This window comes from Sciurus vulgaris (genome assembly GCF_902686455.1).
Source record: "Sciurus vulgaris genome assembly, chromosome: 5".
NCBI classification, from domain to species: domain Eukaryota; kingdom Metazoa; phylum Chordata; class Mammalia; order Rodentia; family Sciuridae; genus Sciurus; species Sciurus vulgaris.
In genome coordinates, this window is record NC_136465.1 from 176,137,787 (window position 1) to 176,163,504 (window position 25,718).

At 55.7% G+C, this 25,718-nt stretch overlaps 1 protein-coding gene across 1 annotated transcript; it reads left to right on the plus strand.

Annotated features, from left to right (window-relative positions):
• Nucleotides 1-25,421, plus strand: SAMM50 (SAMM50 sorting and assembly machinery component). Its single transcript, XM_079143304.1, has 15 exons — nt 1-174; nt 2,061-2,171; nt 2,833-2,934; nt 5,506-5,593; nt 7,818-7,924; nt 8,364-8,494; nt 8,673-8,760; nt 10,748-10,876; nt 11,751-11,822; nt 12,756-12,842; nt 14,779-14,849; nt 16,996-17,063; nt 20,324-20,470; nt 20,978-21,119; nt 25,238-25,421. Exons 1-15 carry the CDS (start codon nt 154-156, stop codon nt 25,281-25,283), a joined length of 1,410 nt encoding a protein of 469 aa, XP_078999430.1. The 5' UTR covers nt 1-153; the 3' UTR covers nt 25,284-25,421.
• The last annotated feature ends 297 nt before the right edge of the window (nt 25,422-25,718 follow it).

The window sequence follows — 25,718 nt, forward strand, 5'->3', positions numbered from 1 at the left end:
GGTATCATGGCCGCCCCCAGCGCGCCGCTTCCGGTGGCTTGAGGTTGCGCGCTGACAAGCGGCTCGGCCACCGCGGACGCTGCCTCCGCGCTCACCAGCCAAGCCTTGGTCCGGCCGGGGCAGCTCCGTAAGGCGGCGGCTGGAGGGGGAGCCATGGGGACTGTGCACGCCCGGGTAAGAGGCCCGCTTCTGCGGGGTCCGGGCGGGCGGGCGGCTCGGGGCGACGCTGCCGGGGCTGCCCGGGGTCCCCGGAGAGCGCGCGCCGAGAGCCAGGGCCGGCGGCCGCGGCGAGGTCGTCTCGGGCAGCGGGAAGGCGACGCTGGGGGAGGGTCGTGACTTGCTCAAGGTCATTCGGCGGGACCCTGGCACTTGCCACGGTGACCTTAGCGTCCCGCGCCCCCGGCCGAATGGCCATTCGGACAGCTGGTGAAGTCCGCGGGAAGGCGACTGCCGGGCCCGGGCTGCGCGCCCCGGCGCTGCCCGCCGCAGGTCTTGGCACGAGCTGAGCGGAGGAGTCTGGCCGCACCGACCGAAGAGCGAGAGCAGAACGGAGGACAGACGCTGGGCGCTCCAGGGCGACTTGTCTGTGAAGCACAAAGCAGAGGAGGCGTCCCTCTCGTGCCAGTTAGAGCTGACTCCGAGGCCCGCCGGCCCTCAGCCTTGGCTCGGGGCGTGCGGCTTCAGCACCAGGAACTCCTTGCTGGTTTGGTCTGTTGGGCTGGTGCAGGAGCTCAGCCCAAGCCGCTGGCCTCGACCAGTTTTGTTGAACAGTTACTCGTTGGGTGCTTGGAGCATGTAACTGCCGGTCAGACTGCTCAAATCTTAGCCGAGGGCCAGATAATGAGTAATTTGTCCAAGGTCACACACAGCTGCAGAATGTCCTACAACTCAGACTTCTGGAGCCCCGAGCCCCAACACTAGTTTTCTGCTACAATATGAATTGTTTCATTTGCCCAACTCAGAAGTTTTCCCAGTGGTTCCCAGTTAACATCCAGAAGAATTTAGTATAGAGGTCTCAGCCTGGCTTCCAGAAGTGGAGTTAACTCCCCTTCACATGTCTTTCCTTCAAACCGAACAGGGTTGCTCTTCTGACATAGGCTTTGGACTGTGCTTTGCACTTACTCCCCCTAGTGTCACTTAACTTCCAAACCCAGCTTCAGCCAGCAAAATAGATTCATCTTTAGAACTCAGTTCAAGTTGCTTCCTGCAGAACCGCCCTCTTATCTCCCCCTCATTCGGATGTACTACCACCTCCTTGCCATTTCCCTCGATTGCCATTTATATTTGCCTTATTTTAGCTCTATCTGATTTTTGTCTTACTAGATCCTAGGTCTAGGGACTGTCACTTACTTGGCTTGCATCTGTCATAGCATCTTGAGCAGTGTAAGCATTCATTCGTTTATTCAACTGGTATTTCATTTATTCAACTAGTATTTACCGGTGGCCTACTGTGTGCTTGCCAAAAAACAAACTCAGCTTTTATGGAGCTCTTTTGATGCTAAAATTACTGCTCTGTTGATTTATTTACTGGTAAAAAGTGTCTTCATTCTTTTAATTCAGTCTTTACTCCATCTGGCCAGTGTTTTTCCTCACATTTTTCTCAGGACTCAGTAAGAAAACATTTGACATAGTGTTCTCATGCTTACGTGAAACAAAAGCGTCGAAAAACAGCAACTTACCATTAATATCGGCCATGGGTCACAGCATCTTCCATTTCATTCTAGTCTGTGTCACTTTCAAGATGCTTCTTAAGTCATTGCATTTTATATGCTGTCACCACTGCCTTGTGTAGTACCTGGCATATGGGGCTCATAAAACCTGTTGGCTTATAGGTAGATGGATTGGCTTAAAAGTTGGAGGCCAAATCCAAACTTTTATTTGAATTCATTTTAGCAAATATTTATCTTCCATGCCTGTTCTTCCAGACCCTAGAATAGAAATACCGTGAGGGTGAGGGTCTTGCCTGTCACATAGCAGGATCTTAAGAGTACTGGTGAATGTATGGGCCTCCATTAGCAAAGCAGGTAATTAATTATTTGTGGTTCCTCCCCTCCCTTCAGAGTTTGGAGCCTCTTCCATCAAATGGACCTGATTTTGGAGCATTAGGTGAAGAAGCCGAATTTGTTGAAGTTGAACCTGAAGCTAAACAGGAAATATTGGAAAACAAAGATGTGAGTTCCTAGTTTGATCTTGGGGTCATTATTACTAGGAGTGTCCACTTCCATAAACTGCTGGGGAGGAGAGGGGGTGGTTAGCCTGCAACCTACTGCAGCAAGAAAGCCTGCTGACTCTGAGAAAGTGGTTGCCAGTTGTAGAGGAGTAATTTTCTTCTGCGATTGTTTCTGTGGGTGGTCTAGGCAAACCTTCTTGTGTTTATTCTATTAAAGAAACCAAAAGTTTGTAGAAACTGAGTCTGCCTTTCTGGCTTTTGAAGAGCTGACTTCCCAGTGAGAACAGGGAGAGGAGGGCCTTCTGGTCATGCTGTGTGATGTCGCTTTGAGGTCTGAACACAACACACGCAGTTTTTAGGTTGGGGTCCCAGTGCTCAGGAGTGTGCTGGGGAGGGCTGGGGCCTTGGGACCTGCCTGTGCTTAGGACTGTGGCGTCCTGGGTCCTCTGGCCGAAGACACCAGATCTCCTTTGCAGGAAGTTCAGACCTGGCAATGGTTAAGCCTGAGTGAATGGATCTTTGACAAGGTGTGAGAAATAAGATTAAAGTCCAGGAGTAAGAAATGTGGGTTATTGAACTTGAGGAACTCCTTGAAGTTAGTTTCTGAAACTTGTCTTTTGCCTTGGTAACTAGTAGCTTGCTTTCTGTCTTTGTATGTTTAGGTGGTAGTTCAGCATGTTCACTTCGATGGCCTTGGAAGGACTAGGGATGACATCATCATGTGTGAAATTGGAGAGGTTTTTAAGGCTAGAAACCTCATTGAGGTGAGTGGCATCTCTCCTGGGCATTCCCTGTGGTTCCCTGTCTCCTCACAGCTTGGAGCACCACACCCCCAACCCCCTGCTGAGAGCCGCCGCCTACCTGCTGAGAGGGGCCTTGGTTCCAGTGCCTCCCACAGCACCCCCGTGTCTGTGCTTGTCCTTACCTCCCCTCATCCTTGAGAAGGTGTCTGTCTGCGGCCGTGTCCTGTGCTTTCATAACTTTCCTGCCTGAGGAGCCTGTGGGATTAGGGCTGCTCCTCCCGGGCTCTGTGCTGACCGTACTTCTGGTTGTCCCCAGACCCTGTGGGCAGTTTCTCAGCTTCTCCACCTATTCCCTCGGGTCCCAGCTGTGCACCACACCCTCTTTCTGCTCACTTGTGACTTCCTTCTCTCTGGTTGTGCTTGGGATCACACTGAACATGCCTGGCCAAGGTCACCTGTCCTCGTGACCAGGTCACGCTGGCTCCTTCCTGTCTTCCTCTTACTCATACTCAGCCTTTGAGTAGTGTTTGACACCGGACCATTTCCACTCCAAAAAAAAAAAAGTTGACATTTTTAAAAGACTAAGGCAATATAACATACAAATGTTTAAATTAAAAAGGTGCAAAGAATTAAATGGTGCACAGGGCACTGGAATGAACGGGCACCTTCCCTGCTGCTCCCAGCCCTTTTTCAGAGGTGATGTGGTTGAGGCTTCCCCGTGTGTGGATGAACACACTCGGCCTTTTCACACTAGCTCTGTTCTCTATGACTTTTCCTGCACTGTCCTCATCATCAGAAGTTACAAATAGCACATGCCAGTCTGTTGGTGCCATGGTACCTCACTGAAGGGACTTGTGTCCCCACTGGTGGCCGTTTGCATTATTGTTTTGCTCCCATAGCGGCCTGCCTTGAGCATCTTGTACTTCCCCTGCACACGAGGATGCATCTGCAGGCTCAATTTCTCAAGTGAGGTTGCCAGGTCAAAGGGCGCGTGTGCTGTCACTTAGCACCTGCCACCGCACTGCTCTCCAAGAAGGCCTCCCCATCTGTGCTCCCCGGGCAGCACAGAAGAATCTGCTTCCCAGGACTGAGTGTTGTCAGCTTACGTTCTTGCCAGTCTGTTAGGTGAAAAATGCCCTGTGCCTGTTCCGGTCTGCGTTTCTTCAGTGAGGAGTGAGATCCTCTTTGTCCCGCTCATTGGCTTGTGATTTCCCTCTGGGGAATGACCCTCTGGTGTCTGCTCTCCGCTGGGCTGTGCCGCTTTGTCAGCTTAGGAGAGCTCTTTGCCTGTTGAGTGTCCCTGCTGCCTGTGTGGCATGTATTTCCTGCTTTCCTCCTCGTCTTCTAACATGTCTCCACCTTGCTCTGTTCACTGTCTTCCCTGGGTGTCCCCTTCTGGGTTGCTTGCCATCTTGTCACTGTCACTGTGCGGTCCATGTCAGCATCTTTCCCTACCACCGCCCTTGAGCCTTGCTTCATCCCCCACGTGAGCTTGTCCACACCGCTTGTTCCGACCAGATCCTGAGGTGGGTGACAGACCCACGCCCTGTCTAGCCAGCAGCCCTGCTGAGTGTTAGCCTGGTTGTGCACTGGCCTCCTGACCAGTCATCCACCTGCGTGGCAAATCCGCGACTGTTGTCCTGCCAGCCTCCCCAGGCCCGGTCCTCCATCTCTGACCCCTCTGAGGGCACTGATCTAAGCCTGAGCTGGGGTCTCAGAGTTCGCTAGGTACTCCGTCCACTCAGTGACAGTGGCCTCAGCCCTCACTGTGGGATGACTCTGCCCACCCTGCCCACCATCCCATGCCTGGGCTGGACCCGCTCCACCCTGCTCCCAGCTCTGCCACGGGAGCTGCACACTTCCCCGTCACCAGCTGTCCTCTGCTTCCCAGCAGGACCCCAGATGCCTCCCCACCCAGCTCTTCCTGGGGACCCTGATCCTGCCTCCTCTGCTGGCAGTTCTGACGTCGTGGTCTTTCCCTGCAGGGGAGAGCTGCGTTTTGCCTCCTGCCTGCTTCCCCACCCTGCCCCTTGCCTGTCCTTCCAGCAAGCTCGGCTCCTGGCACCGGGAAGGACTGCTGGAGAGCAAGGGGAAGCATTGAGCAGCGGTTAGCTTGGTCTCCACGTGAAACCACAGACAGGTCTGCGGGCACCAGCAGCGCATCTCCTGCCGCCCGATGTCACCACAGTGCACTCAGTGCCATCCTCCAGGAAGGCTCCTAGGCTGGTGCGCAGGGTGTGCGCCTCTGCTCTGCCCACCTGGGGTCTTCTCCGTGTGCCATGCCCCAGGCCTGGCCTGCACTTTTTATTTTTAACTTAATTTTCATTTGTTTTTGGCAGAGTTAGGGACTGCATGCAGGGCTGTGTGTGCTGGGCCAGTGCTGTCCCCGGGACCCCGTCCCCACCATGGCCTGTGCTTCTGAGCAGGCTTCATCCCCCACAGCGCTGCTGCCCTTCTCATGTGCCTGGTCCTGGTAATTCTCTGCTCTGGGTGGCCAGTGACTTGGTGCCAAGTGGCAGTGGCAGCCTGGTGTGGAGCCACACGTGTTTCTGTATCTTAAAAGGATCGACCTGCTGTCTTTATGTCCGACAGGTGATGAGGAAGTCTCACGAAGCCCGTGAGAAGTTGCTGCGTCTGGGGATCTTCAGACACGTGGACGTTCTGATCGACACGTGTCAAGGTGCGCACTGTGGGGTATCTTTGTGTGTCCCTTCCACCCGTCCTCCAGGGTCATGGGGCAGCTGTGTGGCCGTGGGTAGGGTGACCAGAAGGCTTCTGAGCTAGGTTGTTGGAGCCCGAGGTCCCCGGGAAGGAGCGGTTTTCGTGTCTGGCTGAGGGGGTGGTGAGCTTGAGGACATTGCTGTCTTAGTCCCTGGCTGCACCAGGCTCTGAGAGTGGTCTGGAGGTGGGGGGCCAGGCCTGTCCTGCCACATGCAGCCCAGAGCTGCTGAACCAGCTCTTGGTGGACCCCAGCTGAGCATGTGCTTTAAACAGAGAGTCTGCTGTGTTTTAGTTCTGCTCATTTTCTGGCATGCTCTGTGGCAATGGACAGAGCTCTCAGCTGAGTCTGTGTTTACTTTTACCAAGGAACCCAGGATGCCCATGATCCCACTTACTCAGTAACCTCAGGCAGGAGGATCCCAAATTCAAGCTCAGCCTGGGCAAACTAGTGAGACCCTGTCTCAGAATAAAAGAGGGACAGAGCACTTAGCAAATGCCAGGCCCTGGGCATAATCTGTAGCAGCATAACACACACACGTACGTACATGGAGTGTGCACTTGAGGATGCACACCTGTCCCGGTGCTGGGCTCGGCACTCCCCTCATGTCACTGGTCAGGGCTGAGCCCCACACACCCAGGTGTAAGGGAGGCAGGGAGGTGAGGGCTGGAGGTCCTGTACACAGCTGAAATGAGGCTTCACTGCGGTTGGAACAGTGGCTCTCGGTGTGGCCCTGACCAGCAGGGCCGCTGTCACCTGGAACTCTGGGGAAACGCAGATTGATCACAGCAGGGCTGTGCGGTGGGCCCGCCCTCTGTTGTGCTGATGGTGCTCTGAAGCGTGGCACAGTGGACCTCTGGACCAGTCCAGGGTGAAGAGAGCGGTGCTCACCCTCAGTGTAGAGAGCCCCGGTGCCTGGGAAGACGCTGCGGCAGCTCTTCTCTCGCGCCATCCAGTTCAGGAGTCAAGACCTGTCATATTGCTGATTTTGTTAGCGTATTTCAGCTAGTGAACTTGGGCCCTGAGCAGTCCAGGGAGCTTTCCCAGGTCCCACAAGCGAGCGATGGAATCCCAGCCCCCGAGGCCTGGTCCACCTGGAGGTACTCTTCTCATGGCAGGTACTTTGGCTCTGTCCCCTCCCTGCCGTGGACTTGCTTTGCGCCTGGCCAGCTGGTCTCCCTCTCGGTAGTTCTGCCCCTGGCTGCAAGCTGGGATGAGCCCAGAGTTGGGAATTGCTTAGGGCGACAGAACTACTAGGTGACACTGTGCAGACGTGTCCTTATTCATTTGTCCAGACCCATAGACCATAGAGTGTCCAACACCAGGAGTGACCCTGTTGTAAACTGGCTTGATAATAGCTGTGACTGGTTTATCAGTGGTGGCAGATGTAGCACATGAACGCTACAGGTTGGTAGTAGGGGCAAGGCGGGGTTCTCGGCAGCTCTGCTTTCTGCTGTGTCTTGCTGAACACCCAAGACTGCTCCAAACAATAAAGCCTGTTAATTAAAAAATGACCATAAGGCTCCACCCTAGACCTACTGACCCCTGGGCATCTGGACGTCTTGACGGCAGCCAGATGTCCAGCAGAGTGAGCATTTGCTCTGTGCAGAAGCAAGAGAGGCCACGGCCCCCACACAGCTCAGCCTCCTCTATAGACGCCGCCAGGCCTTGGTGGGTCACGAGGTCACTGCTCCGAGTTCAAATGCAGATCACACTCAGCTGGATGAAGGACAGAAGTATCTCCACCATTTAATAATGTGATAAATGACATCTTGTTTGTTTCTCTTTTGTGTACACTAAAAACCTTATTGTTTTGTGATTCCTTACTGTCACGTTTTAATGTCATTTGGATTGAGACTCCAAATATTTTCAAGGCCCTCCCTGAGAGGAGAACACATTTCTTTAGCAAATATCGATTGTCTAGCAGATGGATGGCTTACAGTGCCATCTCCTTGTAGCACATGTTGGCTGTTCTGGGTATTCTACCACTAGCGACGGGCTCTTTGGTGTGGAGGTGTGTTTCGATTTTGTGTGGGAGCGCTCATGAACTTTACGATAGATGGCATGTTTTTCAGAGATTGTTTATAAATGAACCTTCAGATCGCGGTTTGTCTGTTTCAGCAGTATAACCTAAATAAAAGGACATCTTCCAATTGTCTCTTGCTTGATATTTTTGCTTCCTTAGGTGATGACGCGCTGCCCAATGGGTTAGACGTCACCTTCGAGGTGACTGAGCTAAGGAGACTGACGGGCAGCTACAACACCATGGTCGGGAACAACGAGGGCAGCATGGTAAGCCGCGGTCCTTTTGTGCTGAAGTATGAGCTTGTTAAAGTGTGACTCTGCCCAGGGCTGATGGCAGCTCCAGGATTTTCCTGGTTTCGTGTGCCTGTCTCTTCTTCCTTGTGGCTTCTCTTTAGCCTCCTAGAGTTGATTAGTGTGTGTTCTGAATTGCTGGTGACAGTGTTAACACCAGTAATTAGGGTGACATGGAGAATGTTCGTGTTCAGACTCCTTTAAGAGTTTACAGCCTTGGGTTTCACAGTTGGTGGGTCTGCTCGTGCTTCACACTGATGCGGGTGTACAGCTGCGTGTGTGTGCTTGCTCAGCGGGGGGGAGGGGGGTGTCATAAGGAAGGAAGTTGTGACAGGCGTGGCCCCAGCTGCAGCACGCAGCCGTCTGAGTCTGTTAACAGTTACCATTCCTGCTGCTTTCCCTCTTTTCCTCCCAGGTACTCGGCCTCAAGCTCCCTAATCTTCTAGGACGTGCAGAAAAAGTGACTTTTCAGTTTTCCTATGGAACCAAAGAAACTTCCTATGGCCTGTCCTTCTTCAAACCGCAGCCTGGAAACTTCGAGAGAAAGTAGGAAGCCAGCCGGGCCCCGACTGTAGTGGCCTGGTGTGAGAGCTAGAGGGCTGGCCTGTGAGCGCGGGCAGGCTTGGCTCCTGCCGCAGGACAGGCAGGGCAGCCTGAGTCTGCTGGTGCAGAGCTGTGTGGTGGGTCGCTGGCCCACTGTGAAGCTCTGTCCCTTGTCTCCTAGTCTCTCTGTGAACGTGTACAAAGTTACCGGGCAGTTCCCCTGGAGCTCACTTCGGGAGGCAGACAGAGGCGTGTCCACCGAGTACAGTGTAAGTACCCCCAGGCACCCTGTGCGCGCCTTTGAAACATAGTGCTGGCCATCATCGTTTCCCAAAGACAGCCAGAGGGGGCAGCGGGGTATGGCCTCTGACCACCTGGCTGCCCGTGGCCCGGGCTGTCCTTCCACCCATGTCTGATGGCAGAGCCATGCACACCGCTGCCAGATCCTGCTGCTTTTTCACGCTTACAGTATGTCCGAAGGAGTGTGGCTCACGACCATGGAACTGGCATCGTGTGCCCGTGCCTTGGCTGTAGGAAGAGCTGCTCTCTCCCCTGCGTTCTCCACTTTTCCTTGCTCCTCTCCTTTCAAGGCCTTAGGGAAGGAAGAGCTCGAGGCACAAGCAGTTCCTAGAGTGGGTCTCCTGCTCGGCTCCGTTGGCCTCACCTGTCCGCTCCTTAGAACCACCCAGCCAGGACCTCTGGGAGTGGGCCAGGAAGCTTTTGGCCCGGTCTCCCAGAACCCTGTCGGAGCTCTGGAGACAGCTGCGGGCTTGCAGGGCTTGACTGTCCTGTCCCTGATGGTGTAGCCTTGAACAGTCCTGCCTGCGACGTGTAGGGTGGGGCAGGGCCGGTCCTCAGTGCTGGTGAGGGTCACATGGGGGCCACAGGTGTAGCTCCTAACAGTGTGGCAGTGGCAGGCCCTGGGTAGCCGAGCGCCCTGCCTCTGAGCCTCTGTTGTAGGTTGTGCAAGCCCGGAGCCCATGGGGCACAGCAGGTGCAGGGTGCAGACGGAGCACCCAGGAACGCTGCACTTCCGCCGTCTTCTCCAGGGGCAGCTTTGCCTTGTCTGGAAGGGGGTAGCGCTCAGACACCTGTTGATGGGGTCTCACAGGAACACTGGGGCAAATGCTGTTCTCCCCAGCCCTGGTCCCCCACCAGGTCACCGAGTGAGCCAGCAGTAGCTAGGCACCTGGAGCCTTCTGGTCTTCTCCAGGCCTCTCCATCTCTTTGTCCTGAGCCTTGCTAGAGAGCAGATCACTAGGAAATTCAGAATGCTGTTTTCACTGAGTGGGAGGCCTGAGGCCTGGAGCTGGTGGCTCTGAGTTGAAGGAGTGAGCTCCTGGAGGGAAGGGCTGGGTCATGCTCACTGCCGTGTCCTTGGGCTGCACAGAGTGGGGCTCGCTGCCTGGCCCCCTGAGTTCTGATAGCGCATGAGGCGCATCAGGTAGGTCTCTGAGTGACAGTGCCTTTCTTGTCGAGAGCTTTCTTACGAGGAGATAGGATGATTTACTTAGAGAGCTCTGCGACTCCATAGGCACCTGGCTCCTAGTGCAGGAGTGGCGGGTAGGCAGAGCTGGCTACATGGTGCCTCATGGACACACAAGTGGGCACCTCAGCCCTCCCCCTGCAGGCTGGAGGGGTGTGACCCAACCCCGAGTGGCCTTGGGTTCTCCTGCAGGGGAAGGCTTCAGAGAATGCCTTCTGGGAAGCTTGGGGTTACCTGGCTTCCTTGCAAGAGTCATGTCACCGTCAGACTTTCCAAAGCCACCAGGCACTGTGTTCACTGTTCAGAGAGCTGGGCACTTCTGAGACAGGAGTTCAAGATGGGCTGAGTGGCAGGTGTCTTTTGCCTGGAGCCCAGGCCTCTGGCTGCAGGGAGGCTGCTCTCAGCTCCTTGGGGCTTGGTTTTATGTTCCCCTGTGAGTTGATACTGCTCATACAGTCACCAGGGTTGGGTGGGTCAAGTGGGGTGCGTGTCACATCACCTGTGTATTGTTCCCTCTACCAAGAGATGGGGAAACCGCTACACCTGCTGATTCAGAGGCTCCCCAGCTCTGACCAGTACTGTCCTGTACCTGGTCCTTCTGTTCAGTTCACAGCTTCCTCTCTTTCTCCCTCTGTTCCTCTTTTCCCTTTCTCCCTCCTTCCCATTGTGTGTAAAGTTGATTTCTAGTGAATGACTCAGTGCCATGTTGGCTTAGGGCAATGTTGCGCTGTGAGCAGCACAGTAGGATGTGTCCTCTCCTTGTGTTGCAGTTTCCCATATGGAAGACCAGCCACACTGTCAAGTGGGAGGGCGTGTGGCGGGAGCTTGGCTGCCTCTCCAGGACGGCGTCTTTCGCGGTGCGGAAGGAAAGTGGGCATTCCTTGAAATCGTCCCTTTCGGTAAGGACCTTTCTCCTGGAGTGAATGTCAACGGCCACACTGTACAGTGGGAAAGCTGTGCTGGGGCCCGCAGGGAAGTGCCCCCGCCTCCAGAGGCTGAGAGGCTGGCCTCGGCTTCCCATGAGCTCCAGCTCCGCTCCTTGTGGTGGACAAGCTGTGACTGAGCTGTGTGGCTGGGAGCCGTGGCGTGCACCTGTAATGCTAGCCACTGAGAGGCCGGGGCAGGAGGGTTGTGAGTCCAAAGCCGGCCTGGGCAGCCTGGCGAGACCCTGTCTCAAGATTTTAAAAAAAGGGGGTGGGGCTGGGGATGTGGCTTAGGAGTTAAGTGCCCAATCCCTGGTACCAAAAAATAAATAAAAACAGCTGACCGGATTGTTTTTGGTACTGGGGATTGAACTCAGGGTGCTCTGGCTGAGCTTCCAGCCCTTTTTATTTTTTATTTTGAGAAAGGATCTTGCTAAGTTGTTGAGGGTCTTGCTGAGGTGGTAAGGTCGATCTTAAACTTGTGATCCTCTTGTCTCAGTCTCCCAAGTCACTGGATCACAGCTGTATGTGCCACACACCCAGCTGAAATTTTAGTTTTCAGAAATAACGAGAAGCTGGTTGAGCTGACTTGGGCCAGGCTGTGGGCTCCTTGAGAGGAGGAAGCGTCCAGCGTGGGTTGGAGACTGCAGGAAGCTGAGTAGCTTCCATGGTCATTCAGAGTTCAGCGCACTGCCCGGCTTCCTGGAGTGGAGGCTGGTGGCAGTGCCGCCCTGTCCTTGGCCCTGGGGCACTCAGCTCCGCCCACCTCGGAGTAGGTTCCTGTGCTCAGCGCTCATTGTTCCCAGAGGGCCGCTGGATGCGAAAGTGCCCTGGTGCAAATTTCTTTCAGCACGCCATGGTCATCGACTCTCGGAATTCTTCCATCTTACCCAGAAGAGGCGCCCTGCTGAAGGTTAACCAGGTAGTGTCCCTTGACTGTGGCCTCACGGGGCGGGACCTGTGGGTAGTGGGTCACACAGAGTGGTCGTGTTCCAAAGCATTTAACTTTCGCTTTGATCTAAGTATCGGTCTTTGATACTTTGATCTAAGTATCTATGGCGGGAGGTGCAGGTCCATGCCGGAATGCTTGCCTTGCGCGTGTGAGGCCCTGGCTCCCCGCAGCGTGGCAGAAGCAAGCCGTGCCAGAACTGCCTGCAGACTCCAGCCCACTCATGGACCCTTGCCCTGGCGCTGCTGTGCGGCACCTTCGTTCCTCTGCCCTCACACAAGCCCGAGTTGGACAGGGCCACAATGACTTGGGTGGTGTCACATGATAGGCCAGAACGGGAGGAACGTTGAGGCAGGGGGCCTGTCCTGCGCTGGGGCCAGGGCAGCAGTGGCTGTGTGCCTGGTGCCCTGGAGGAGCAGTGTCCCGTGAGGGCACGGACCTTCCCGAGGGTCTCAGAGCCCGCCGTGGCCTGTCTCGGACTGTCGCTCTTCTGCAGGAGGTGGGCTGCAGGGAGCCTGGGTGCCCACGTAGTGAGGGGCAGGGCTGTGGTGAACCCAGGGCCCTCAGACTGCGTGGCTGTGGCGCAGAGCAGGAGCCTGGAGGTTCAGAGGAGCAGCTGCAGATCAGATTCTCATGTACTGTGGCCCATGTTCCCAGGGCCGGCTGGCTTTCCTCAACACTGTGTGGGCTATGGGCTCGAGTGTCCACTGCTGGCTCTACAGTGTGTGCCTGGGCGGTGTGTTGGTCTCTCACGTGTTGCTGAGTGTCACGTCACTCTGCATTCATGAGGACACGGCTTCGAGGAGAGGGTGTGCTCCTGCTTTCTAAAAAGCACAAGCAGCAGTTGGGTCGTTGCAAAGTCATGGCTTGGTGGCCTCTGCATGAGCCTGTGGATTCTCCCCACAGGAACTGGCGGGCTACACTGGCGGGGATGTGAGCTTCCTAAAAGAAGACTTTGAGCTTCAGTTGAACAAGCAGCTTGTGTTGGATTCGGTGAGTGTCCAGCTAAGACCTGGTCGCCCGTGTTGTTACTGCAGTTTGGAATCTTGCTGGGAAATCTCGGTCCCTGAATAACTAAGCATGTGCTTAGCTTCCTGGTGTGGAGACCTGGAGCCTGCTCCTGCACTTAGCTAATCGAAGGCACCTGGGGAGCAATGGCAACCACGTCCTCAGAAACATCCCATCGTTTTACAGAGGACCATGAGCGGGCCTTCCTCTGTCATCTCAGGCCGTCAGGGAAATGTGGCCTGATGTGGGAGTGTCTCCTTTCCCTTGAAAGGTCACCTCCATGGAGATTCTTTACTGTGTTTCGCCAGGTCACGGGGTTCTGGCTGCTTCCAGGATCTTTTTTTGCTGTGTCCAGTTTGGTAGTTGCCCTGACTGCTCAGGAACTGAGGAGTCTGAATTCTGGTGCAGCCAGTGGGGTCCAGGCCTGCAGGCACTGGCTGATCTGGGGCGGCTGTGCCACTGCTTCCAGGCGGTCTGTGGAGCTCCAGTGCACTCTGCCCTGCTGTGGCCACTCTGGCTAAGTGCCACGGAGGCCGCCGTGTGCCTCTTGCCCAGCTCACCGAGCTCCTTGCTGCTGTCCTTGGCTTCATTGTGTTGTCTTTTTGCCCTTTTTCTGCTCTTGGGGGGCTCTGCCTTCGGGTGTGCTGTCCCCTGGGTTCCATAGCCCTTCCTTTTCTGCCCAGTCTCCCGGGGCCATCTGGGACTACCTTAAATGTGCTTAGAACACTTACTGCTAGCACATGAGGACCTGGCCAGACACAAACGTCACCAATCGGCTGCAGGCCTTTATTAGGAATGGAGTCATGGTTCTGATGGACCCGCTTTCCTGTCGGAAAATGAGCCATTGGCCAAAGGAGGAGCTTGGGCTTACGTAGGTTACACGGAGAGGTGATTCCGTGAGCATGGCAGTTTGGGCCCTCAGGAATTGGGCTTTGGGGTTGGGGGTCGGTGGCCAGCACCTGGAGAGGAATTGTCTTGGAAGAGTTTGTTTCCTAGAGACTATTACTCTAGGTTTGATGGAACACTTTCTCCCCACCAGTGGCCCGCAGCTGAAAGGGATTTATCTTGGAAGAGATGAAAACTATCAACTCATGGCTTTCTTTTTACTCCCTCTCCCAGGCCACACCATTCTGGGGACATTTTCCATGTCCAGTGTTTGCATTAGCTGCCACTGGCAGAGGCACCAGACACAAAGCCTGTTTTGCAGTGAGGTGTGGCGTCCGTACCTCAGATGACTTGCCGGATAGCGTGCGGGAGGGGCTTGCGAATGCGCAGCCGCACACTGTGTCCCCTGTGCCTGCTCTGCCTACACTGCCCTGCTGTCAGCTCTAGGTCTTCCCTCTGAAGCCTCTGAGAAAGAAACAGCCGAGCAACTTTGAAGGACTTGGGGGTTTGCAGAGCAGAGAGGACAGGAGATGAGCGGGTGTGTGGGGCTGGAGCTCCGAGTGGGTCTGATGGGGGATCGTGTGCTGTGAGCCTGGGGCTCTGTCCTGAGGGGAACCTGGAGTGTGTCTTTCTGCCTTGTGATCGTAGAGCGTCATAGCCTGGACTTCCTAAAATGCTGGATCCTTCTGCATTTCAGGGCCAGGACAAAGGCCTGCCAGATGCTGGATTGCTTGTCCAGGGTCCTGGTCTCCCTTACCTGTCAGGCCAGGGCTTGTCTGGCCAGACCTTGCTTCTCATCCCAGAGGACTGAGTGGTCAGAGTGGAAGTAGCTGCCAGGCTCCAGCGTGGCTTTAGTTGCAGTTTGAGGTTGCCTTGGATGAGCTTGCAACCCCTCTGCCTGGTAGTCTCCCTCTGCCCGCTGGAGCCCCAAGCAGAGCCCTCTGTGCCACCTGTGCTTGGGCTGGGGCTAGGCTTCCGTCTGCTGATGTCCACGGGTTGAAGAGACGCATCGAGGTAACTGTCTGCCTTGCCGCAGGTGTTCTCAGCCTCTCTCTGGGGTGGAGTGTTGGTGCCTATTGGTGAGAAACCATCGAGTATTGCTGATAGGTAAGTACCGTGGGCAGGGAATTGGCAGGTGTTTGCCTTGGGTCTTCTGGTTGGTTTCTTGGGGGGTTTTGCTTGTTTTGTTGAGATGGGGTCTTCCAGAGTTGCTGAGGCCGGCCTTAAACTCCCCATCTCCTACCACGCCTCTCGAGTTGCTGGAGCTGCTGGGATTACAGCCGTGTGCTACTGTGCCTGGCTGGTTGATTTCTAAGATGTTTTAGAGGAGTTTTATTATTTAGAAGAGCAAAATTTCAAATTTTACTTTATTTTTTGCTTTGTGTTACTTATTGTATTAAGCGTTTTGCAGTGTTCTTTTTGATTATGAAAGAATGTGGTTCATACTTGTTGCAGAAATTTAAAAGCAGGGACATATTCAAGGAAGCGAAACTCCCAGTCCCCTCGGTGATGAGCGAATGACCCGGGGCTGATTTCTTTTGGTCGATGTGTTGTGTGCTTGTGTGCGCGTGTTGCGTGCTTGTGCGCGCCTCGTGTGTATGCAGTTGCTGATGTACTGTGTTTTACATGGGATTTTGTATCCCTGCTTTTTAAAAAGTTTTGAAGGAATTACAGGGTCATCATTCACCAGGCCTGAGTGTCTTCACGAGCAGCATTTTGACGGCCTGTGGTTCTCCCTTATTCACACATCCCTAATGCTGTAGTCTACCTCATATTGTTGGATATTTCAGATGTTTCTGATGTGATTTTTCTAGAAAACACTGTGGCGAATAACTTCATAAATAAGGTGCTCGTTTTACTTTCTGAGAAGAGCTTCCTGGAGGTGGGGCTGCTGTCCCAGAGGCAGGCTCCTAAGCTTGTTAGGAATATTGCCGGACTCTGCCTTTTAGAGAGCAGGTGGCGGTTCAGCGCTCTGCCAGCGGGGCCTGAGTGGTGGTTGTTGTTTTGAACTTGCCATCATGGGCACAGAACTGTCTTCAGCCTGCATTAGTTAAAATGTTGTTTTAATGTACACTGGCTCAGCCCTTTTGGATGATAATTTGGAAGTATAGAAATTCTGAATTTGTAAACTGTGGGACCTAACAGTTTCCCCATCATGGGTCTAATTTTGAGCCACACTTTTATAAGGACTGGAGATGTGGCCCAGTGGTGCAACACCTCCTGGCATGTGTGAAGCCCTGAATCTGATCCCCAGCACTGCCCAAAACACAAACACCCTTTTGTAACTGCAAGGAGTTATGTTCAGGGATGGCCATCACAGCCTTGCAGGTAAGGAGCCAAATATTTACAGCTGCCTCAGGCAAGTCTGCCCACAGGGCAGTGGTGGAGGCCAGCAGGGCCACCTGAGGGAGGCTGCTGATGACCCAGTTTTCGAGGTAGGCGTCCCTGAGTTAAAACTTGGGATATGTTGAGTTGTCCCTTGCTGACTTGGGTATTGCTGCAGTGTGCCCAGGTGGTGGCAGGTGTAGCCCACCCTGAAGTCAGCCCCGACCTGGATGGCGGCCACCTGTGCTTCCTGGATCACCTGAGTGCGTTCAGAAGAGCAGTGTGGCATTGGTGGGCTGGCTGCTCGTCTCTGGGACTAACGCTCCTGGTCTCGGTGTGGGTTTGCTTGGGGCGGCTGCTGCTCCTTTCCTACTGGGGTTCTATGTTTAGCTGTTCTCATGCTGTAAAGTCCAGTTTTGAAATGTTTGGGTTTTAGAGTGTGGATAGGATTTCTGAGTAAGTTTTAATTCATGCTTTTACTTTTATTCTGATTTTTTAAGAAAGAATAAGATAATCCAGTCTGTTTAGGAACACAGGAGGAATTAACTTCTAAAAATTATAAGCCCTTTTTATCTAATCAAAAATCATTATCAAAAACACAAGAAGCGTGGTCTGCTTCCTGTTCCTATTATTTTCTGAAATGTCAGGCCTCAGCAGCCTGTAGCTCGTGTCCTGCTTTTTACCTTGTGGGGAGAGCGCTCTGCGGCCCAGCCCTGTCCTTCATGGGGGACGCTCCATCTGCCTTTCCGCAAGGCCTTTGGCTGCGTCTGCCCTTATCTGAAACGTGCAGCTTCTGTTTTGCTGTGGGGCTTCTGTGTGGGAGGATGGGGGTGGTTTTGACGTTGGGCACGCTTGCGCATCTTCTGAATGCTTCCAGCTCTGGCGTGGAGCCGCGGGCTGGACTCTGACACGTGCTGTCTTGCCCTAGGTTTTACCTCGGGGGACCCACCAGCGTCCGTGGATTCAGCATGCACAGCATCGGGCCCCAGAGCGAAGGTCTGTCCTTCCCCAGAGCCATGCCCCTTCCAGGTGGTCGTCACCACTTGTCCTTGAAGTCGTGTGTACGTGTGTGAGGTCACGGCAGTGAGGTGTGTTCCTGCTTCCCACCATGCAGTTAGTGCCTGGCCCAGAATGCATCAGGCGGCAGGCATGGGCATTTACTGAGTGGATCCTGGGAAGTAGGAAAATGTGTCTAGGCAAGCAGTGTCGAGAGGCAGCCTGACGCCGCCCCGCAGACGCCAGCGCTGCCACGCGTGTCCTTTCAGGCTTGGATCTGTGTCCTCGCGCTCTTTGTTTGGTTCACACACTGATTTCTGAATCGTTTTGCTCACCACTCCACATAATAACACAACAGTATTTTTTATGGGAATGAATACTGTTTTTAAAAATTTTGAGACAGGGCCTTGCTAAGTTGCTGAGGCTGGCCTTGAACTTGTGACCCTCCTGCCTCAGCCTTTCCAGTAGCTGGCATTACAGGCGTGGCCACTGTGCCCTATAATTGTTTTTAACTAATAGAGTTTATTATTTATTTATTTCCTGTGCTGCTGGGTTTGGAACCCAGACTTTATTTTTAGTCTTAAGTCTACAGAAAAGTGAAGCTGAAAGAGCAGAGGCCCCTCCATGATGGCACTTGGAACCTGGTGCGTTTGTTACAGTTGAGAAACAGCTGACTGTGACCAGTGCAGTCCCTGGTCAGGGTCACTGCTGGCACTGCCTGTTCTTTGGGTCTTGACAAACGTGGATTGTCTGGTGCCCCCCCGCTCTGAAAGTCCCTTCTCCCTCGAGTGCCTCTCAGACACTCATCTCTTTGCCATCTCTGTCGTTCTGCCTTTTCTGGAAGGTCATGGAGCCCGAGTCAGAGGCTGCTCTGCCATGGTGTTGTGCACTTACAGCCCCTCGAGTCTGCTGGGGACTCGCTCGTGTCTTGCTGTCCCTGGATAATATTCCGGTGTCTGGATGCACCATGTTTGTTTATCCATCACCTCGCGCAGGGCATCGTGGTTGCTTCTGTAGACGCAGCTGCCAGGCCAGTGCCAGGAGCGTGGGTGCTTGGCAGGGTGCGAGCGGCTGTGCCCGTGAGGGCCTTGCCGGGGGACCTGCAGAGCACCAGCTGCCTTCTCCCCTGCCACAAGTCCGGCTGCATGTTTGTTTTACTAGAATTTTGTAATTCTTGAAAAACCAGACCCCAAGTTTTGGGCAGTGTGGGGCAGTGGTTATGGAGTAGAGCAGCGCCTGGCTGGCCCTCTGCTCGCTGCCAGGTGCAGGCTGTTAGGATGCTCCTGAGGCCCTGGCGCTCCCTCCAGGGGTGGGCTGCTGTCTCCTGGACCTCTGTCTCCCTGGGCTGCTGTCAGTGATCAGCAACACCCTCTATCACGTTGTGAAATGCTCTGCCTGGTGGCCTTAGCTTTGAGACTCCCCTGCTCCATCTTCACACCATTGTAAACAGTGACTCTGCAGCAGGGGTTTTCGTACAGCATGTAGTTTATTTCTTCTCTCCTGTTTCTAGAGGGCTTTACTAGAGTGTCAGTTTTAGAACTAACGATTTGAAGATTCATTTTATTCCTCCCTTTCCTAAGCAAGTGCCACATGCCTGTTCCGTGGAAGTTTAGTGACCACTTGCCTTGAATGTAGCATGCCAGCTCTTCTGCTGCTGCCTGTCTAAGAGGCAACCGGAGGATCCTGGGGCAAGGATGTCAGCTGCTTTGACCTTTCTTTAAAGCAATCTGATGTGTCAGGAGCCTTAAAGTTTTTATTATAATAACTCCAAGCTGGAAACTAGATTTCCAAATGTCTGTCAGCATTGGGATGGACAGCTGGTGATGCCTTCACAGCATAATGAGGGGAACAGATTGCAGCCACGAGCCAAGCCATGCGAATGAGCCCCAGGAACGTGCAGAGAGCAGGCGGCTGTGCCACTGTGTGCTCCCACCTGCAGCTTGCTCGTGGAGGAGCTGCCTGGGCGTGGGTGGCAGGTAGCGATCAGATGGGAAGGTGGTCTTTAACCAGAAGTAGGAGAGAAGTGGATGACTAAGTGTCAGTACGTTTATGTTCTTATTTAGGCATAAAAGCCTTGTTTCCAAAGAATATCAAACATTAGGAGAAAATACATTAAACTGGGGAAAAAAACTGGATTGAAAACTACATACGTACACACACGTATACACGTATACACCCATATTGGTGTGTACACATGTGTCGTGCATATTGCATGTTATATGAAAAGCTACATTTATTTAGGTGTACGTTATTATTTGCTGGAAGAAAGAACAACAGGGTATTAGCTGGTCGGATGTGAAGAAATGAGAAGCTCTTTGTCTTCCTGTGTTCCTCAGGTTTCCTGCAGAGTGCGCTTCTTCTCTTTCCTCTTCCTTTTCTGCAGTGCTGCAGTGGATCGGGCCTGTGCACAGAGGCTGGGGCTCTGCCTCAGCTGCACCCGGCCCCCTGTTTCTTCTGATCAGAAACAGCTACTTAAGAAGAGAGGAGGCAGCTCGTGGGAGGCGGGAGTCAGGCTGCTGCCGCCATCGCTCCAGTTTCCCTTCCGATTTGAGTGATAAAAGGGACGAAGGGACGCAGGACTTTTCAGTGAATAAGTAGTGCTGTCCTTGGGGCTAATCTTTTTCATGGTTTGTCATTTGAATTAGAGGGAACGAAGATACTTTGTAAATGGCATCTTGTAACGGTGTAGATGTTAAGGTCGAAAGGATTTTGGTGACTTTACTGTGATTGTTTTTATAGTTAAAATGTAGGAGCATTTTTAGAAATAGGAAAAAAGTGAGCAGTCAGGTCTAGGCAAAAGTAACCTTTGTCCAGAAAACCAAAAATCCAGGTGATCCTGATCCACTGAGAGGGGCCTCTCCGCGTGGGGGCTCAGCAGGCCGCTTCCCTGTGGCTGGCACGGTGCCTTTTGACTGAGTCTGGCAAACATTTCCAGAAACGGCAGGACACTGGCAGGCAGTGTGCTTGGATTGCAGGGGAGGTGATGTGTTGAGAGCTGTCCCCCAGGTCCTCTTTAGTCCTGTAGGTTCACAGATGGCACACTTGACCCAGGGCTTTCTTTCCAGAACTCTACTGGCTCCCCTCCCCCCAGTTAAATCAAATTGTAAAAGAAACCAGGAGAAAAAGGAAGGTGATCTCAAACGAGGCCACAGCTGTGGCATGGGCGCAGGTGCCCGGGAACTTGAGTGCTGAGTGGCGTTGGCGGGTGACAGGCAGTCCGCGTTGGGTTTGTCAACCACTTCTCTTCTGCCCTTGGCCAGGGGACTACCTGGGAGGAGAGGCCTACTGGGCCGGTGGCCTGCACCTGTACACCCCGCTGCCCTTCCGGCCAGGCCAGGGTGGCTTTGGAGAGCTCTTCAGAACCCACTTTTTCCTGAACGCAGGAAACCTCTGCAACCTCAACTACGGTGAGATGCGGCTCCTGCCCACTGGACGGGTCTGCGGTTTCCATGTCGGAGAGCACGAGCACAGCACACAAGCCGGTGGCTGTCTCTATATTATATGGCATTTAAACTTAGGGATCCTGCCTTTATTCAAAAAAGCCCAACTACACCTAATACAGTGCCCAGAAGAAAGCTGTCGATTGAATGAACAAGTCATGCGAGAAACAGTTGTACTGTCCAGCGAAGGAAGAGCTCTGGGTGCACACAGTCTGGGGCGTGCAGTCCAGGACAGCTCACTGCAGACGCCAACGTGGGGGGCTTAGGAGCCCCGTGGGAACAGGACCTCCCGGGGGCCAGGGGCTGGGTGGGCAAGCTGTCTCGAGTCAAGTTGAGAAGCCTGGTTCCTGGGACGTGAGCGAGCGCAGCCTGGCTTGTCAACCCCGGGACCCAGGAAGAGAGCAAGCCGGCCGGCTCGTCTGGATGGTTCTGATGTGACCCACACGCAGTTTCACACGTCCTTCTCTCTTCCAGGGGAGGGCCCCAGAGCCCACATCCGCAAACTGGCCGAGTGCATCCGCTGGTCCTATGGAGCGGGCATCGTGCTCAGGCTGGGCAACATTGCCCGCCTGGAGCTCAACTACTGCATCCCCATGGGAGTGCAGCGGGGCGACAGGTACGAGTGGGGCTGTCACAGTCGCGTGCCCCTGGGGGGCCATGGTTTTTGGGTACCGTTGATCGCTGTTTCAGTGTCCTTTAAGAGCAAAGACTTTAAGAGAAATGGAAGTCAGCCAGAGTGACACTCGTGGCTTCCTCCAGTGGGTCTCTCCGTTTGGAGGCGGCTGCCCCTCCTGTAGGTGCTCTGCGCCTGCTGGCTCAGGACGGTGGGAGCCCTCTGGTCTGGCTGGGGGACTGGCCAGGCTTATTGTCCCACTTGCTGAATATGACATGGCGTTTCTGGTGCTGGACTTTGCAGGCTGGGGCTTGGAGGCCTCTGGTGGTGGGGGACATTCCTGAGAGTCCTCTCTTGGTCCAGGGACCTGCCATCCGGCCTCTCTCCACTGCCTCTTTTATGGAGGAAAGATCGTCAAATAGTCACCCTGGTTCTGCCAGGGATTGGTTCCAGGACCCTCACGGAGAACAAACCCACACATGCGCCAGTCCCTCGTGTGAGTGGCGTGGTCTCCGCCCCTTCGGGCCTCCAGTCCTCCCTGCACGTCATACACCCAGCCAGGACAGTGCACAGAGCTCAGCCTGCACTCGGCCGTGGGAAGTTCCAGTTCTGCTTCCTTAAAACTGTTTCACGCATCATTAGGCTCCGGGTGGCTGGGTCTGAAGACGCAGCATCCACTGATGTAGAGGGCGGTACGTGGATGGACGTGCGTGAAGGTCATGGCTGTGGAAGTCAGTTCTGCATCAGGCGCTACTGGAGATTCGGGAAACGCAGCATATGTTGGGGTGTGCATCGGGCACTCGGGCTGCCTCCCCGCGGCTGGTGGGCGGCCTCAGCAGCACGGGTGCCGTGCCTCCAGGGCTGCGGTCCACAAGTGGGGCCTGTCAGAGGGGGTTCCGATGGCAGCTGTCGAGCTGGCAGGGCTGCCTTCCCGCTGTGTCCTTGCGAGGAGGGGCGCGTGCACTCAGGTGCCAGGCGGGCTCACTCTGTAGGAGCTCGCGCGGGAGCTGGGGCCCTCGGTCGCCCCTGGTCATGCTTCTCTTACTTCGTGCTTGCACGTTGGCCCCCCCACGCCCCCTTCACCTTCTCTCTCATTTTCCCTTCTGGCTTAGTTGCTCTGAGGGTTGTCTCAGGTGCTGCGGCCCAGGACCCCAGCTCAGGGTCCTGCCCGTCTGTTCACTCCTGCACTCTTGGCTGCAGGGTCGTGGGGCGGTGCTGCGGAGGGTTGCCCGGCAGCTCTTGCGAGGGTCGAGGCCGGGGCGCAGCTGAGCACCTGCCACCCACATTCTTCACGGTTGCTGCTGCGGAGGAGTGGGCGGGCGCCCCTCACTGGAGGGTTGGTTCAGCACCTGCCCTGTGTCTGCCAGGGCTCCCTGGTGACGCCGAAGCCTCTGGCGCCTTGCAGACAGCCATGGCTGCTTCCTGGACCACCAGCCCCTCTGCCCTCACCTCTTTGTTCTCATGCAAACCAAAGCCACAAAGGTTTAATTGCATGTGCTGCATCTGTGTGTGCCCTGCAGCCCACCCAGGCCCCCTGCTGTGGCCGTGAGACCTGGGGTGAGTGACTTAATCTCTCTGAGTCTCTGCCTAGAGGGTGGACAGTAATGACATTGACCCCTTGCAGTTTTGAGGACTCAGTGAGTGAGTGTACTCCCCCTGGGGTGTTGGCTGGAGAGGGTGGTTATGTTTCCTGTGGCTGCTGCTGCTGGTGTGCCCAACACGCCAGGTCTTTGCAATGCCCCTCAGGAGGCGCTTCCTGTTCCTCCGTGCCATCTTGGGTGCCACTATCTGCTTTCGTGACGTGCCACACAGTACAGTGCCAGGGAAGGACTGTTCTGGAGCCTGGCTGTGCCCGGCAGCCCCTAACAGGTCGCTCACAGCTGGTGTCCGGCACAGCAGCTTGCTGTCCACGCCGCTTTCCACGAGGCTGTGTTCCCACTGCAGATGGGCACCTGGCCCCTGGACTAGCAGCCCTTGTGTGTGCGACTCCCTGCAGGTGGCACTGGAGGTGCTTCAGAGCCAGGAGGCTGTAGTGTGGCCGGTTCCCTCCCCAGTGCCGCCAGGGCGGTCAGAACAGGTTGCGTGGGGAGGCCACTTCAGGGGATGAGGTGCCCTGCCCAGAAGTCCCCTTGGAGCCTGGGGCCCTGCCCTGGAGTCAGTCTCAGGAGGTTGGGGACTGGGGCAGCCACCGCCCTTGCAGTGCCGACGGGGGCCGCTGGGTGTCAGTGTGCTCCAGCAGCGGCTGCAGGGAGCGGAGCGCGGGGCCCTCCCCTGCCAAGCTCCTCCACAGTGCAGCCAGCCCTGCAGCCCCAGCCTCCCCTCCTCTGCAGTGGCTGAGAAATACGCTTCAGAGGCTGATTTCCAGATGTGGCCTCCAGAAGGCAGCAGCGCCTGGCGTCTGGAGGCCACGCAGGGGGGCCCTCTGCCCCACAGTGGCAGCTGTTGCTCTCACGGTGGTGGCAGCGGGTATTTGTGGTGGGCAGCGAGTGTGCAGATCACCTCCCTGGGTGGTGCAGGTGAAGCTTTCCCACCTGAATTGCAATTCCGTGAGGTGTTCGCGCCTGACCTGGGCAGCTGGCAAAGGGGAACGCTGCGTGGTGGCCACGCACTGTCCTGCAGTCGCCCGCACTCTGGTTGGGGACTGAGGCCTGGCAGCAGTTGAGTTGGAAGTGCTTGCTGCACTTTATCCCTGAGCTCCTGGGGCACCGTCACTTCTGGGTGTCTTCAGAGCAGCCTCTGGAGCCGGGTGGCGCACAGGTGCCGACCCGGGAGTGCAGCTCACCAAGGGCCGCAGGGAGAGACCATCTTGGTGTGGGGTAGGGTAGTAAGGGGCCCTGTGGAGCTGGGAGCTGGGCCGGACCCTCCCGAAGGATGGGGGCTGGGGGAGCGCTCAGGCTGGAGTGCTGGGCGGAGGTGTGCAGGCGTGTGCATGGCTGGACACAGTCACTTCTGCAGGAGGGGCGAGATGCTGGGTCAGCAGCGCCCCGCGAGGGGCCTGAGCTTGCCTCCTTTGTCGCCCACCCCTGCCTGCTGGCCATGTGGGCATGTTTCCCTCCGGTAGGTCTTCAGGTCTCAGACCTCGGCTTCCTTTCCACTGCTAGATTCCTGGAGTCTAGAGCGGCGCCTGGGGTATATGAGTGGCAGGACTGGACACCAGTCACCAGTGGGTGGGGCAGGAGGGTGCCCATCAGCGTGACCTTGCTAAAGCCCCAGTGCTGGTGCTGTGTGGCTGGGGACTGCACCAGGACAGTGGCAGGGGCAGGCTGGAAGCAGTCCCACGTGGCCCCCGAGCAGGAGGTGCAGGGCCAGTAGGCCGTCCCGAGGGTGCAGTGAGGGTGCAGGCCTGGTCTGACTGCACGGCTGTCTGGAGCCTGGGGTGGGCGTGTCTGAGCGGCGGCCCCTGCGCTGTGCCTGTGCAGCGTCTGCATGGCCGGAGGGAGCCTGCAGGACGCCGCTGCTCTCTGGGCTAGGCAGCCAGGAGCTGGACTGCAGACTTCCTGGAGTGGACTTAGGCTGCACTGCTTTCACAACCTGATGGTGTGAAACAAAAGCAGGTCATGTGGTCCCCACCAGCCAGGCTGTGGCTCTCTCTTTGCCCTTTGAGGACACTGCGTGAGCGGGGCTTCTGGTCAGTGGCTGCTGCCGCGGGGCCAGCGCCTCGCCCCGTCGGGAGTTGTGCTGCTCAGCCTCAGCAGCACCAGTGTTGCCTGCAGTGTCGGCTGTGGCAGGCGGGGCCTGCGTGACCCTTGCATCTGTCCTGCCCTGTGGTGGAGCAGGTCCGAGAGGAGGCAGGCTGGAACTGTGGGCTGCGGTACTGCCCTTGTGAGCCCGACCTACCTTCTGGCCTGGCCAGTCTCGGGTCCTGCGCCCTCTCTCCCCTCCTGCACCACCCTGTTCTTCCGCCTCATCCAGGCCTGAGAAGTTCAAGGAGGTGAGGAGGGAGCAGCAGGGGGTTTCTATCTCCATTTCTTTCCAGACACTGATTCTGGATCCAGCCGGGGGGAAGCTGGGGGCAGGCGGAGGAGAGGCCTGCGGAAGGCAGGGCTGGCGGTGCTGCTGGGAGCCGCGCCCCGGGGTCAGGCACAGCGGGGCAGCCACCATGACCACTTCCTCTTTTGCAGGATATGCGACGGCGTGCAGTTCGGAGCCGGGATACGGTTCCTGTAGCTGGCGCTCCCTCCAGAGCAGCTTGGGGACACAGGCAGCAGGAGTCGCCGTGCCGCGTGCCTTCCCAGGAGAGGCTATTGAGTGGTCCTGGGCTGCGGCTCTGCTGGGAAACCAGCCAATAAATTTTAAAGACAAACAGCTGCATGGTGACTCTGGTTTGTTTTCACCGGTCACATTCACAACCTGTTCTGCCCCTTCCTGAGGATGCCCTGTGTCCTGCCACCTATGCCCCCCACGACCAGGGCTTCCCCTGTCTCCAGTCCTTTTCCTCCCAGAGCTACAATTGGGCCCCCTCATACCAGATGGATCAGCAGAGCCAGAGAGCGAGGAGGGCCCCCTTCCCCAGGGGACGCCCAGCCCACCATGAGAGGGAGCGTGCAGCCCGGTGAGGCCAGAGGAGGCCATGGTAGGCGTGTGGCCCACAGTGCTGGTGAG